The sequence below is a fragment of the Amblyraja radiata genome, chromosome 12, assembly GCF_010909765.2.
Source record: "Amblyraja radiata isolate CabotCenter1 chromosome 12, sAmbRad1.1.pri, whole genome shotgun sequence".
In the NCBI taxonomy this organism is placed as follows: Eukaryota; Metazoa; Chordata; class Chondrichthyes; order Rajiformes; family Rajidae; genus Amblyraja; species Amblyraja radiata.
In genome coordinates this window covers 7189315-7203062 of record NC_045967.1, presented here as the reverse complement: position 1 = coordinate 7203062, position 13748 = coordinate 7189315, and the positions used below count along the sequence as shown (strand labels likewise).

The following is a 13748-nucleotide window of genomic DNA, read 5'->3' as shown; positions in this document are numbered from 1 at the left end:
GCCATTCATGGCCTGAACCTGTTTTCTGAAGTACAAGTGGTTTGAAGTTCATTGCCTACGTATGCAGGGGCACAGTCTCTAGATGAGAACCATTTCATATATTTGATTGTGTAGGAAGGAACTGCAGATGCGGGTTTACACCAAAGATACACACAAAATGCTGGAGCAACTCAGCGGGACAGGCAGCATCTCCTGATCAAAGGAATGGGTGACTTTCGGGACGAGACCCTTCTTCGGACCAGGAAGGGTCTCCGCCTGTAACATCACCCATTCCTTTGATCCAGAGATGCTGCCTGTCCCGCTGAGTTACTGCAGCATTTTGTGTCCATCTTCACATATTTGGTTGTCTTTGAAGGCATCTTAAACATGGCCAGCTGTATTCGAGTGATTAGGTTTTCATATGGCTTAACTACTGATCCTTGAGGAATGCTGACAATCACCACTAAAACATGTGCCCCTGTAGGCATGGCTGCTTGAGCTGGGAGGAGTGACCCTCATGGTTGCACAGCTAGCCTCTTGCTCACTCTCCCCTTCATACCTCATTGCCACATTGGCTCTCAATCTGTCTCTGGATCACTATAATGGAGGCAGTCAAAGCGCCATTTTCGCCAAGGAATCAGTAAGGTTCCTCCAGATGCCCATTTGATGGGTAGTGAGCTCCAAGGGCCAATTTCAGGCGAACATCTATTGCAGGCAGCACGGTGGTGCAGCGGTAGAGTTGCTGCCATACAGCGCCAGAAACCTGACTACGGGTACCGTCTAGGGGAGTTTGTATGTTCTCCCCGCGGCCTGTGTGGGTTTTCTTCGGGAGCTCCGGTTTCCTCCCACACTCCAAAGATGCACAGGTTTTTAGGCTAATTGGCCTGGTAAAATTGTAAATTGTCCATAGTGTGTGTGAGATAGTTTTAGTGTGCGTGGATCACTGCTCGGCACGGACTCGGTGGGCCGAAGAGCTGTCCTGTATCTCTCAACTGGACTGAACTGAACTATGCACCAAAAGGGAAATTCCAAACCCCCACTCCAAGCATTACTAGACTAAGTGGGACCCAAGAGGGCTGATCCCCCAACTCAATATTCAAGCTCTCCACCAATTCCAATATTGGTGGTCAGTGGGGGGAGGCTTTCTGGAGCACTAGTATGGGTGTTGTGGGCTGAAGGGACTGGTTTCCAGAGGGCTAGTATGGACATTGTGGGCCAAAAGGATTCTTGGGCTGGCAGCTCAGTCACTCAAGCCTGGTGAGCTGGCAGCTCAATCACTCAGGGGTGGTGGGCTGGCAGCTCAGTCACTCAGGGCTGAAGGGCTGGCAGCTCAGTCACTCAGGGCTGGCAGCTCAGTCACTCAGGGCTGAAGGGCTGGCAGCTCAGTCACTCAGGGCTGAAGGGCTGGCAGCTCAGTCACTCAGGGCTGAAGGGCTGGCAGCTCAGTCACTCAGGGCTGAAGGGCTGGCAGCTCAGTCACTCAGGGCTGAAGGGCTGGCAGCTCAGTCACTCAGGGCTGGCAGCTCAGTCACTCAGGGCTGAAGGGCTGCCAGCTCAGTCACTCAGAGCTGAAGGGCTGGCAGCTCAGTCACTCAGGGCTGGCAGCTCAGTCACTCAGGGCTGGCAGCTCACACTCAGGGCTGGAGGGCTGGCAGCTCAGTCACTCGGGGCTGGTTGGCTGGCAGATTAGTCACTCAGGGCTGGTGGGCTGGCAGATCAGTCACTCAGGGCTGGTGCACTGGCAGCTCAGTCGCTCGGGGCTGGTGGGCTGGCAGATCAGTCACTTAGGGCTGTAGGGCTGACAGTTCACTCACGGCTATTCCTTGAAATTCCATTTCAAACAGAGTGCAGGCCACCACATTCAATTTCATAGCATTTCAAGCAGAGTGCAGACCACCACATTCAATTTCATAGCATTTCAAGCAGAGTGCAGGCACCACATTGCCAAACCACCATTGCATTGTCATTAAGGGCTAACAAATCATTTATTGCAAGTGCATTGCAGACTCACAGTTCAGTTGATTCACAGCTTAGAATCACAGTTGTGGACTCTCCCTCGCAATCTTCCAGAGTGACTGACTCACGTTCAGGCTTCCAAGGTTTTATAGTCCTGCCCACACAACCCCCCACCCCCACCCCATAAGGAGCGTTACCTTCATCGTGGTGATTGACAGGCGAGAGGACCAATCAGCTGATCTCAACATTTTTTAAACACTGGTAACTTTTTTATTTTTCATCCATTGAAAAATCCTCGGGGCTGCCTCAGCGAAGGAGGACTGTGAGTAAGATGGCCAAAAATCACAGTGAGATATGGTAGCGATTTTTCTAAAATCAATATACAGCGCAGACAGGAAGTGGTCAAGATGAGACTTTTAGTTATATAGATGTGGTGAGCAGACTCCAAACATTTGTAGTCTGGTTGGGCTTTCCCAATCCAAATCCATTGTGAAAATGACAGTTCTCTATTGTACAAATGGTTTAAATAGTGTGTGATCAGTACATCTTGACACCAGCACATCTTGTAGAGCACTTGAATGAGCACAGCACAGCAGGATATGGAATTGTTGCACGTAACTGGGATTAGTATAGTTAGGCATGATGGTCAGCATAGATGAAGTGTGCTGAAGGGCCTATATTCAACGGTACAACACCATGACTTGATCACAGCCTGCAGTTTCACTAGGGTTGCAAGTTGGAAAAATACGCCCAAAATGTACTGGACAATTCCTGACTTTGCCAAGGTAATTTGAAAGGGAAGATTCTATAAAAACTCATTAGCATAAACTAGACTATAAAAATATCCCACAAATCTGTGTAATTCAGCAATCAGTGAATATATAGATACAAGGAACTGCAATGCTGGTATCTTGAGTAAAGTGCTGAAATAACTCAAAAACAGGTCCATGGAAGGAGTAGGCAGGCAATGTTTCGGGTCATGACCCATCTTCAGGCTGATTGATAAGGAATTGCAGATGCTGGAATGTTGTGTGGAACACAACGTGTTGGAGTAACTCAGGTGGTCAGGCAGCATCTCTGGAGGACATGGAGAGGTGATGTTTCAGGTTGGGACCCTTCTTCTGACTGTTTACAATAAAGTGGGGTGGGGGCAGGACAAAGCCCGGCAAGTGATAGTTGTCTGTCTGGGAAAGCCCATGTCTGACCCGAAACGTCACCCATTCCCTGTATCCAGAGATGCTGCCTAGCCCGCTGAGTTGCTCAAGCAGTTTGCGTCTATCTTAAGTGATAGCTGGATGCAAGTGAATGGGGTTTGACTGGCAGATGTGTGTACAAAGCCTTGAGATGAAAAGAAGGCAAAAGGATGTCAGATAAGAAGGGTAGAGGCGAGAGAGCAATATAAGTAGAAGGGGATGAGGGAGAGGGAAAGAGGGTGGGGTAGTGGGAGAAATGTGTGCGCACTAGACTGTGGGCTGGGGGCACAGGAAAGAGAGAGGTGTAAGTGTGAGGGTTTACTTAAAATCGGAGAATTCAATGTTCATATCATTGGGCCGTAAGCTAGCCAAGCAAAATATGAGGCGTTGTTCCTTTAGTATGAGTGTGAACTCTCTCTGGCGATGGAGGGCTCCAGGACAGAAAATATCCTATCTGAATGGGAAGGGAGTTAAAATGATTAGTCATCAGGAATATGTGTCTGGTATGGGGCATAGAACACCCTAAAGAGGAGTGGAATGCCAGGAGATGAACCATTCTTGTACTGGCTGCCCAATACTCACTGCCTTATTTTCTCATCACTTTTAATTGATGGCTGGTCACTGCATTCAATTATTTTAATAGTTTTACTGCAGTAAAACAGAGAAGATCCATATGTTGGTCACAACCCTGATGGATCACAATTAAATCATTGGCTAGCTTATTTGACCAGGAAAGATTAATAACATGTTTTCAGAGTAATGTCCTTCCTAAACATGGCGAACCACTGGCCCTGCTTCTGTGCTCTGTCGCTCAGTAACTTTAATCGATATGGCGTGTCACAAGATAGACACAAAAAGCTGGAGTAACTCAGTGGGTCAAACAGCATCTCTGGAGAAAAGGAATAGGTGACGTTTCAGGATGAGACCCTTCTTCAGACTGAGAGGGAAACGAGAGATATAGACGGTGATGTAGAGAGATATACTGTAGAACAATGAATGAAAGACATGTAAAAAAGTAATGATGATAAAAGAAACAGGCCATTGTTAGCTGTGTGCTAGGTGAAAATTATTTAAGGCCATAAAGTCATAAAGGGCCTGTCCCACTTTCACAAGTTATTCACAAATTCTCCCGAGCTTTCCCCTTGATTCAAACTCGCAGAATGTTTGTAACGGGGCTGCAGGAGTTCGTAGATATATCGTAGCGGCTCGTTATGCCAGCTGTAGGTACTCGTGGCATCAGATAAGTCGAGCCTTTTTTTCCAGCCCGATAAAAAATGTCCACGAGTAAAAAAAAATGGTCGGGATGAAAGAAGTTGCAACTTTTTACTCGTAAGGAGGGCATCGAAATAGTCGTGGGAATTCGTAGACATACTCGTAGGTGTTCGTGAACATAGTCGTGGAAGGTCGTAGGAGTTCGTAGGCTACCACGATCTTGATTTTTTTTTAAATGTCCTTTAAACTCGGCAGAGGTTTTGAATTAAGTCGTGAAAATGAGACAGGCCCTTAAGGAATAGGAGTAGAATTAGGCCCATCAAGTTTACTCCGCCATTCAATTGTGGCTGATCTATCTCTCCCTTCTAACCTCATTCTCCTGCCTTCACCCCATAACCTCTGACACCTGTACTAATCAATAATCTCATTGATTTATAGACAATGACTCAAAAAGACGACTTTGAAGCTTGTACAACTGGGGTGGGGGAGGGGTGGAAAGAGAGGGGATGCAAGGGTTAATAAGGGTTATTAAGGCTTATCACAAATGGGTTACTAGTGCTTCCAGGAGACTGGGCATATTCTGATAAGCAACATAAGTAGGCACCAGAGGCAATATTTGACAAGCTGCCATTGGAGCATGCCATGGGACTGCTTGCGACTAAGGTAATTCTCAAATTATTTCTTAAGAGCACTAAAGCGGAACAAATTGTTCCTACAAAGACATAAAGTGAGAACGATATTTGGGGTTCATCAATATCCATGCAAGGAAAGTCTCCTTATATCTCAGGTACACAAGAGACCGGAAAATAAACAAGGTCTTTATGATGTGGAAGAAAAGGGGGCAGAGAGGGGGGCGGGGGGAGAATGATAATGGATAGAACAACTTGTAAATGTTTGGATAGCCTAAAACATCACCTCAAGACAGATACAGAGACATTAAATGTACCGAATGATGTACAGGATAGCAGAATGATAGAAAGTCTTGCTAGAAATCTACAGCTAAACCATCTGGAAGCTCATTGTTGATCTCTCATTACTGAGATAAAAAGGGAAAATTATTAACATTGGAGAACAGAAGCTCCAGATGGATTGTGTCTTGGTGATGGATCCATATTCATCAGCTTGCTGTTGTTCCCCTTCCATGGCAACAGAACTGGTCTTTATCCCATGAATTCCCTTAAGAAACATACAGAAGGTAGGTGAAAGATTCTGAAATCATGCTCTTCTTCAAAGTAAATGCCTTCCTTTCCTGGATTGCCTTTCATCCTCTCCCCTTTGTCAAACCATATAGCGTTTTAAATATTGTGTCGACTTTGTACTTCTGATGCCCCATTGACTCGCTGAGAATGTTTTTGTCCATCAGAATATTCATCCCATTAATTTCCTTTAACGAATGGAGGATCTGGAGGCAACTTTTCTTTCATAGACACACAATGCTGGAGTAACTCAGCGGGACAGGCGACATCTCAGGATAGAAGGAATAGATGACGTTTCGGGTCAAAACCCTTATTCGGACAAGGGTCTCGACCCAAAACGTCACCCATTCCTTCTCTCCAGTAATGCTGCCTGTCTCGCTGAGTTACTCCGGCATTTTGGGTGTCATCGGTATCAATAGACAATTAGACAATAGACAATAGACAATAGGTGCAGGAGTAGGCCATTCAGCCCTTTGAACCAGCACCACCATTCAATGTGATCATGAAGAAGGGTCTCAACCCAAAACATCACCTATTCCTTCGCTCCATAGACGCTGCCCCACCCGCTGAGTTTCTCCAGCATTTTTGTCTACCTTCATTCCTGCCTTCTCCCCATATCCCCTGACCACTATCTTTAAGAGCCCTATCCAGTTCTCTCTTGAAAGTATCCAGAGAACCGGCCTCCACCACCCTCTGAGGCAGAGAATTCCACAGACTCAAAACTCTCTGTGAGAAAAAGTGTTTCATCATCTCCATTATAAATGGCTTACCCTTTATTCTTAAACTGTGGCCCCACGTTCTGGACTCCCCCCAACATCAGGAACACGTTTCCTGCCTCTAGCATGTCCAAACCCTTAATAATCTTATATGTTTCAATAAGATCCCCTCTTATCCTTCTAAATTCCAGAGTGTACAAGCCCAGCCATTCCATTCTATCAACATATGCTTCCCGGGAATAGATGGAAATCCCAGCCATCCCGGGAATTAACCTTATAAACCTATGCTGCCCTCCTTCAATAGCAAGAATGTCCTTCCTCAAATTAGGGGACCAAAACTGCACACAATACTCCAGGTGTGGTCTCACTAGGGCCCTATACAACTGCAGAAGGACTTATTTGCTCCTGTACTCAACTCCTCTTGTTATGAAGGCCAACATGCCATTCGCTTTCTTCACTGCCTGCTGTACCTGCATGCTTACTTTCAGTGACTGATGTACAAGGACCCCAGATCCCGTTGCACCTCCCCTTTTCCCAACTTGACACCATTTAGATAATAATCTGCCTTCCTGTTTTTGCCACCAAAGTGGATAACCTCACATTTATCCACACCCTGCATTCTCATAACATCCTCCTCACAGTTCACACTGCCACCCAGCTTTGTGTCATCTGCAAATTTGCTAATGTTACTTTGAATCTCTTCATCCCAGATCTCCAGTTTCTTCCCACACTCCAAAGAACTACCGGTTTGTAGGTTAATTGGCTTGGTGTAAATGTAAATTGTCCCTGGTGTGTGTTGGATAGTGTTAATGTGCAGGGATTGCTGGTTGGTGCGGACTCGGTGAGCCGAAGGGCCTGTTTCCATGCTGTACCTCTGAACTAAACGAAACAGTGCACTATTCAACATGTTATTGTTACAGGGCAATAGACATCTGACTGTATAACGGAACGTCCATTCAATATGGAATCAGGATGTTAACCAAATGTCATTTAATCTATTCTATTCAAATCTAAAGAAGACAGCCTTCATGCAGTCTCTGTTGCTGTGGTTTAATAACTTGTATATTAAAACAACTGATCCTTAAGTAGCAATGAGAAACTTTATTTTCCATCACAGCAAAAACATGGTGTTAAGGGGAAAACCCAGTGTTCATGCATAATTAAAAGAAAAAATCCCTTAAAGGTCAAATGAAATGGTAAACTGCTTTGTAATGTAAACGTACATCTAAAAGTTCATGCTATCAGTCATCACAGCCGTTTGATAAAAATAAGATGGCACATTAGCATCTTTACCTATTGTCGAATTGTCAATGTTTTTTAAAAATAGTTTTTGCATAAACTTAGTATTTACAGACCACAAGCAAGTCAAGCAGCCAATCTGGGCCATGCGGGTGAATATTCTCCACTCAAACCTTCCCCCAACCTATTTAAATTGACCCAAAAAGCATAAAAAAAGATGCTAAACCCTTCTCCTTCACTTTGCCTTCAATAAATGTGTAGTATACACCCCAACTAGGTTGTTGAGGGTTATCTAAGATTACGGCAGGATCTTGATCAACTGGATCAATGGGCTGAGGAAAGGCTGTCAGAGTTTATAGTGCCCTCCATAATGTTTGGGACAAAGACCCATCATTTATTTATTTGCCTCTGTACTCCACAATTTGAGATTTGTCATTAAAAAAAATCACATGTGTTTAAAGTGCACATTGTCAGATTTTAATAAAGGCCATGTTTATACATTTTGGTTTCACCATGTAGAAATTACAGCAGTGTTTATTCATAGTCCCCTCATTTCAGGGCACCATAATGTTTGGGACACAGCAATGTCATGTAAATGAAAGTAGTAATTTTTGGTATTTTGTTTCATATCCTTTGCATGCAATGACTGCTTGAAGTCTGCGATTCATGGACATCACCAGTTGCTGGATGTCTTCTCTGGTGATGCTCTGCCAGGCCTGTATTGCAGCCATCTTTAGCTTATGCTTGTTTTGGGGCCTAGTCCCCTTCAGTTTTCTCTCCAGCATATAAAAGGCATGCTCAATTGGGTTCAGATCGGGTGATTGACTTGGCCACTCAAGAATTTACAATTTTTTAGCTTTGAAAAACTCCTTTGTTGCTTTAGCAGTATGTTTGGGATCACTGTCTTGCTGTAGAATGAACCTCCGGCCAATGAGTTTTGAGGCATTTGTTTGAACTTGAGCAGATAGGATGTGTCTATACACTTCAGAATTCATTATGATACTACCATCAGCAGTTGTATCGTCAATGAAGATAAATGAGTCAGTACCTTCAGCAGCCATACATGCCCAGGCCATTACACCCCCACCACCGTGTTTCACAGATGAGGTGGTATGCTTTGGATCTTGGGCAGTGCCTTCTCTTCTCCATACTTAGCTTTTGCCATCACTCTGATATAAGTTAATCTTTGTCTCATCTGTCCACAAGACCCTTTTCCAGAACTGTGGTTGCTCTTTTAAGTACTTCTTGGCAAACTGTAACCTTTTTTGCGACTAACCAGTGGTTTGCATCTTGCAGTGTAGTCTCTGTGTTTCTGTTCATGAAGTCTTCTGTGGACAGTGGTCATTGACAAATCCACACCTGACTCCTGAAGAGTGTTCCTGATCTGTCGGACAGGTGTTTGGGGATTTTTCTTTATTATAGAGAGAATTCTTCTGTCATCAGCTGTGGAGGTCTTCCTTGGCCTGCCAGTTCCTTTGCGATTAGTAAGCTCACCAGTGCTCTCTTTCTTCTTAATGATGTTCCAAACAGTTGATTTTGGTAAGCCTAAGTTTTGGCTGATGTATCTAACAGTTTTATTCTTGTTTCTCAGTCATAATAGCTTCCTTGACTTTCATTGGCACAACTTTGGTCCTCATGTTGATAAACAGCAATAACAGTTTCCAAAGGTGATGGAAAGACTGGAGGAAAGACTAGGTGCTGAGAGCTCTCTCATACCTGAATTAAGGAGGCATTTAAACACACCTGAGCAATTACAAACACCTGTGAAGCCATGTGCCCCAAACATTATGGTGCCGGAAAATCGAAGGTAGACAAAAATGCTGGAGAAACGAAACGTTGCCTATTTCCTTCCCTCCATAGATGCCGCCTCACCTGCTGAATTTCTCCAGCATTTTTGTCTACCTTCTATATACTGACATTCACTTAGTCATGATGTTTCTTCTGAAATTGTAATGGTTTCTTACATTATTTCTTAAGAATTCCTTCCTCTCACAACTGAATGTGTTCACTCACCGAGGCAGACAATTTAACTATTTTGTGTCCTGCATCCAGTTCACTTGGTTAAGCATTAACTATTCTCAAATAGGACCAAGGTCCTCATTGATTCCAAGGTTAATGATATCAAATTCCATTAGTTTAAGGGTCCCAGATGAGTTAGGGGATTTCAATTGATATGGTAATAAAGAGCCTCTAATTTGGAAGTATTCTGGACAATAAGGATAACCCAGGAGAACAGATTCAGAAATGTCCCACACCACACAACAATTCTCTCTCAGGTTAAATTTGAGGCATTGTGTTTGGATAGGACAGGATGAACCAAAGATCCTATAGCGGAGCAAGATAGATCACTCCTGCTAAATGCAATGGGCTGACGTGTAGTACGCAACGGGGTGGAACGTGGGCCTTTTTTTCATCCATTTCCGTAACCCGACCCGACCCGACTCGCAGTGTAATCAACACTGCAGCAAGAAAGAATTTCATTGTCCCATCCAGGACATATGACAATAAAACACTCTTGACTTGACTAGAAATCAGGAATCGTTGAAGGCCAGAATTGATGGTGCATAGATGTCATGTGGGATTGTGGTTGCAAAAGAAGTTACAGATGTTGCACAGGGATCTGATCAATGTGCATTCTGCATTCAAACTGCTTCCCTGTCCAAACACAAGATCTCTTACCTCAACAGATACTGAAGATATTTAAACAGATACTGAAGAAATTCAGTCTGAAGAAGGGTCTCGACCCGAAACGCCACCCATTCCTTCCTTCCAGAGATGCTACCTGTTACTCCTGCATTTTGTGTTTATCTCTAAAGAAATTTAATATTGTTTAATTTCTATTCCACCATTTCAATTGAAGTAGAATCGTAGAGTCACAGTCCAAAGGGCCTGTCCCACTTGGACGACCTAATCCAGGAGTTTAGAAGACCCTAGACGAGTTGAAATAAATGTCAAGGTTGTGTTGACTCGCCGAAGTAAAAGACTTCCTATGACCTCCTACGACTATGTCTACGACCTCCTACGACCCCCCTCGACCTCAGTCTTCCACACCTAAGACCAACAACGACTAGCTACGAGTGGAAATGATCACATGATAAAATGATGTCATGTTTGCTTTTTTTTTTCTCGGGCCAGTTACCGACCTACTACCCACAACTATCTACAACTACCCACGACTACCATCACGACCTACTACGACCTACCTACGAGTAAGAAGTATCAATTTTTTCCATGCCGACCTTTTTTTTACTCGTGGACATTTTTTATCAGGCTGGTAAAAACGCCGCGACCTACTTGAGGCCACGAGTACGCGGAGACCACTCACGAGCATGAGGAAGAGTTACGAAGACCTCCTACGAACTTCTACGACCTTGTGGCGACCATGCTGCGAGTACGAGTCAAGGGCAAACCCGGCAGAGGTTGCCAATTAGGTCGTGAAAGTGGGACAGGGGCTTTAGAGATATACAGCACGGAATGGCATTTCAGACTAACTTCCCCACACCAACAAGATGCACTAAATACAACAATCCCACCTGCCATCATTTGGCCCTTATTCTACAAACCTTTCCTCGACATGTACCTGTCCAAATGCCTTTTAAATATTGTGTAGGAAGGAGCTGCAGATGGTGGTTTAAACCGAAGATAAACACAAAAAGCTGGAGTAACTCAACAGCTCAGGCAGCATCTTCTGGATAACAGGAATAGGCGATGTTTCGGGTTAAGACCCTTCTTCAGACTTTTAAATATTGTTAGAGTAGAGACTATTCATGAGCAGTGACATGACAGAGAATCCAAGATGTGCTGCGTATTTAAAATAAAGCAGAAAATCCAGAAAATACTCATTGTCAGGCAGCATCTGAAGGGAGAGAGAGTTAATTTTTCAAATTGATGAGCTTTCATCAGAATTGACAAAAGGTATTTCCAGCATTTTCTGATTAATTTCAGATTAGCACGAAGTTTATCTTTGTGGTTGGTTCAACTCTCCGTGCGTGATCTCCCTGATGTTATTCATCTGATTCATTTTTTCATCAGCAGGCCAGACATAAGATTGTTATCTTTGAGTTGATATTGAATGGAAATTCTCATTACACATTTAGAGACATCAGGGGACATTTCTATTCGCTATTTATATGAGATTTATATCCCCCTAGTCAGTAAGTTTCAACTTTGATGCGGTTTTATAAATAGTTTGTAATTCATTTTCAAAATAAAATTACCACAAGAAGTTAACAAAAACGTAATTATTTGCAGCACCCACAGGCAGAACCAATCTTGGTGCAAGCAGATTCCCCCCCCCCCCCCTCCCCCTCCGCCCACATCTTCCTCATGCCCTCAACCTTTCTTAACTTCAGAACAGTTTGTTGTTTACGATTTTGGGCGTTCTTATCTAAATAAATAGATTTTAAGATACACCATGTACGAAAATGTTGTGGCACGTGGCACAGCGATAGAGTTGCTGCCTTACAGTGCCAGAGATCCAGGTTTGATTCTGACTACGGTGCTGTCTGTATGGAGTTTGCATGTTCTCCCCATGACCGTGTGGGTTTTCTCTGGGTGCTTCGGTTTCGGCCTCACTCCAAAGGCGTACAGGTTTGTAGGTTTATTGGCTTCTGTACATTGTAAAATGCCCCTAGTAGGTTGGACAGAACTAGTGCATGGGTGATTGTTGGTCAGTGTGGACTCGGTGGGCTGAAGGGCCTGTTTCTGCTCTGTATCCGTAAGCCTAAACCTAAAACCTAAAATATGCGCAAGAATGATCTCAGCTCACCCCAAATACTATTTTGTTACAATTTGCTCCTCTTCACTCTCTCTATCCTTATTGGATAGGAAAGTTTCAGAGGGATATGTGCCAAATGTGGGCAAGTGAGTTTAGCTTAGATGGGGCCAGGACGATTTGGGCCGAAGGGTCTCTTCCATGCTGATTGATACTGGGACTCTCCAACAGGGCTGCTCAAGTGGCAGATGACTCCACTGTGACCACTGTTCAATCGAGCCGCACTCAATGGGTCAATAACCATTTAATAGTTTAATTATTTCAAAGCATCAGTGACAAATTGAAATAAATATTTGGCAGATTTGAGTGATGGTGAAGTACTGGCATGGCTTTGCTTTCAGTCAAAAAGGTGGAGGGGAGTTTTGTAGATCTGTCCCACAGATTTATATAAGAGCCCACCATTGCTCAGGACCATGACACTCTACTCCATGTTGGTTGCTGCCAGCAGGCAGGGCAGACAAAGCAGGTAAGTGAGAGATAATAAGGAACATGAGCAGTGAACCTGGCCACCCATGGAATCATTTTCACCAATAAATCTTGAAATTATCCCAATTTCCTCTGCACCCCACATTTACTTAAGATTGTCTACACTTTCTGACCCCCTCAAAATCCTATAATCAACAACCATGTTGCTGTTCAACCCTCTTGTTTCTAGATCTGTGGCTTCAACGTTTTGCTGGTCATAACTTCCAGGATCTGTAGTTATTCTCGTGTATCAGTTTGTAACAGTTACACTTTGCTGAGGCCTGGATACTTGAGTAAGTAAGTCCCTATTCTGTCGTGTGTAAAACCCTATTCTTTCTCCCTCCTAGATGTGGATTGTATTTTTTACAATGAAAAATTTATGGAGTGTACCTGGAACCAATCTGGAGAGATGATAAACTATACCCTCTACACCTGGTGAGTTTGCTGAGCACATGAAATAGTTTGGGGTCCACAAACCTAGTGCGGTAGATGTAGAAATACTATGATGATCGTTGGATATCACAGTCAGTCTTGAGAATGGAAGGAGGCCAGTCGGCCCATCAGGTATGTACCACCTCTAAGTAAGAGCAATCCACCTTATCTCACTCCTCTGCTTTCCCTCCTCTCCCTAAACACCCGTCTTGCAAATTTTCAGTTATTGAATATTTACCCCACTCCCTATTGAACAGTACAATTGAACCTGCCTCCACCACCACCCGAGGCACTCTGCCACACTTCATGTGTAGGAAGGAACTCCAGGTGCTGGTTTAAATCGAAGATGGGCACAATATGCTGGAGTAACTCAGCGGGACAGGCAGCATCTCTGGAGAGAAGGAATGGGTGATGTTTCAGGTCGAGACCCTTCTTCAGACTGATGTCAGGTGAGGGGGGGGGGGGGGGATACATAGATAAGGAAGTGTAAGATTGAAAACAGGACAAAGGGGATGGAGATCAAGGAAAATGTAGAATAGATCATTGTTAGTTAGGAGAAGGTAACAACAAAGCAAACAGAGATAAA

The 13748-nt window shown here is 44.1% G+C and overlaps 1 protein-coding gene across 1 annotated transcript in view; it reads left to right on the top strand.

Moving 5' to 3' along the window:
* The window catches only part of LOC116978892 (cytokine receptor common subunit gamma-like), a 49406-nt gene that overhangs the window by 16380 nt on the left and 19278 nt on the right, over positions 1-13748 (top strand). Inside the window, exon 2 of the mRNA XM_033030155.1 lies at positions 13078-13165. Coding sequence (XP_032886046.1) covers positions 13078-13165 — 88 coding nt within the window. The remainder of the gene's footprint in view (positions 1-13077; positions 13166-13748) is intronic.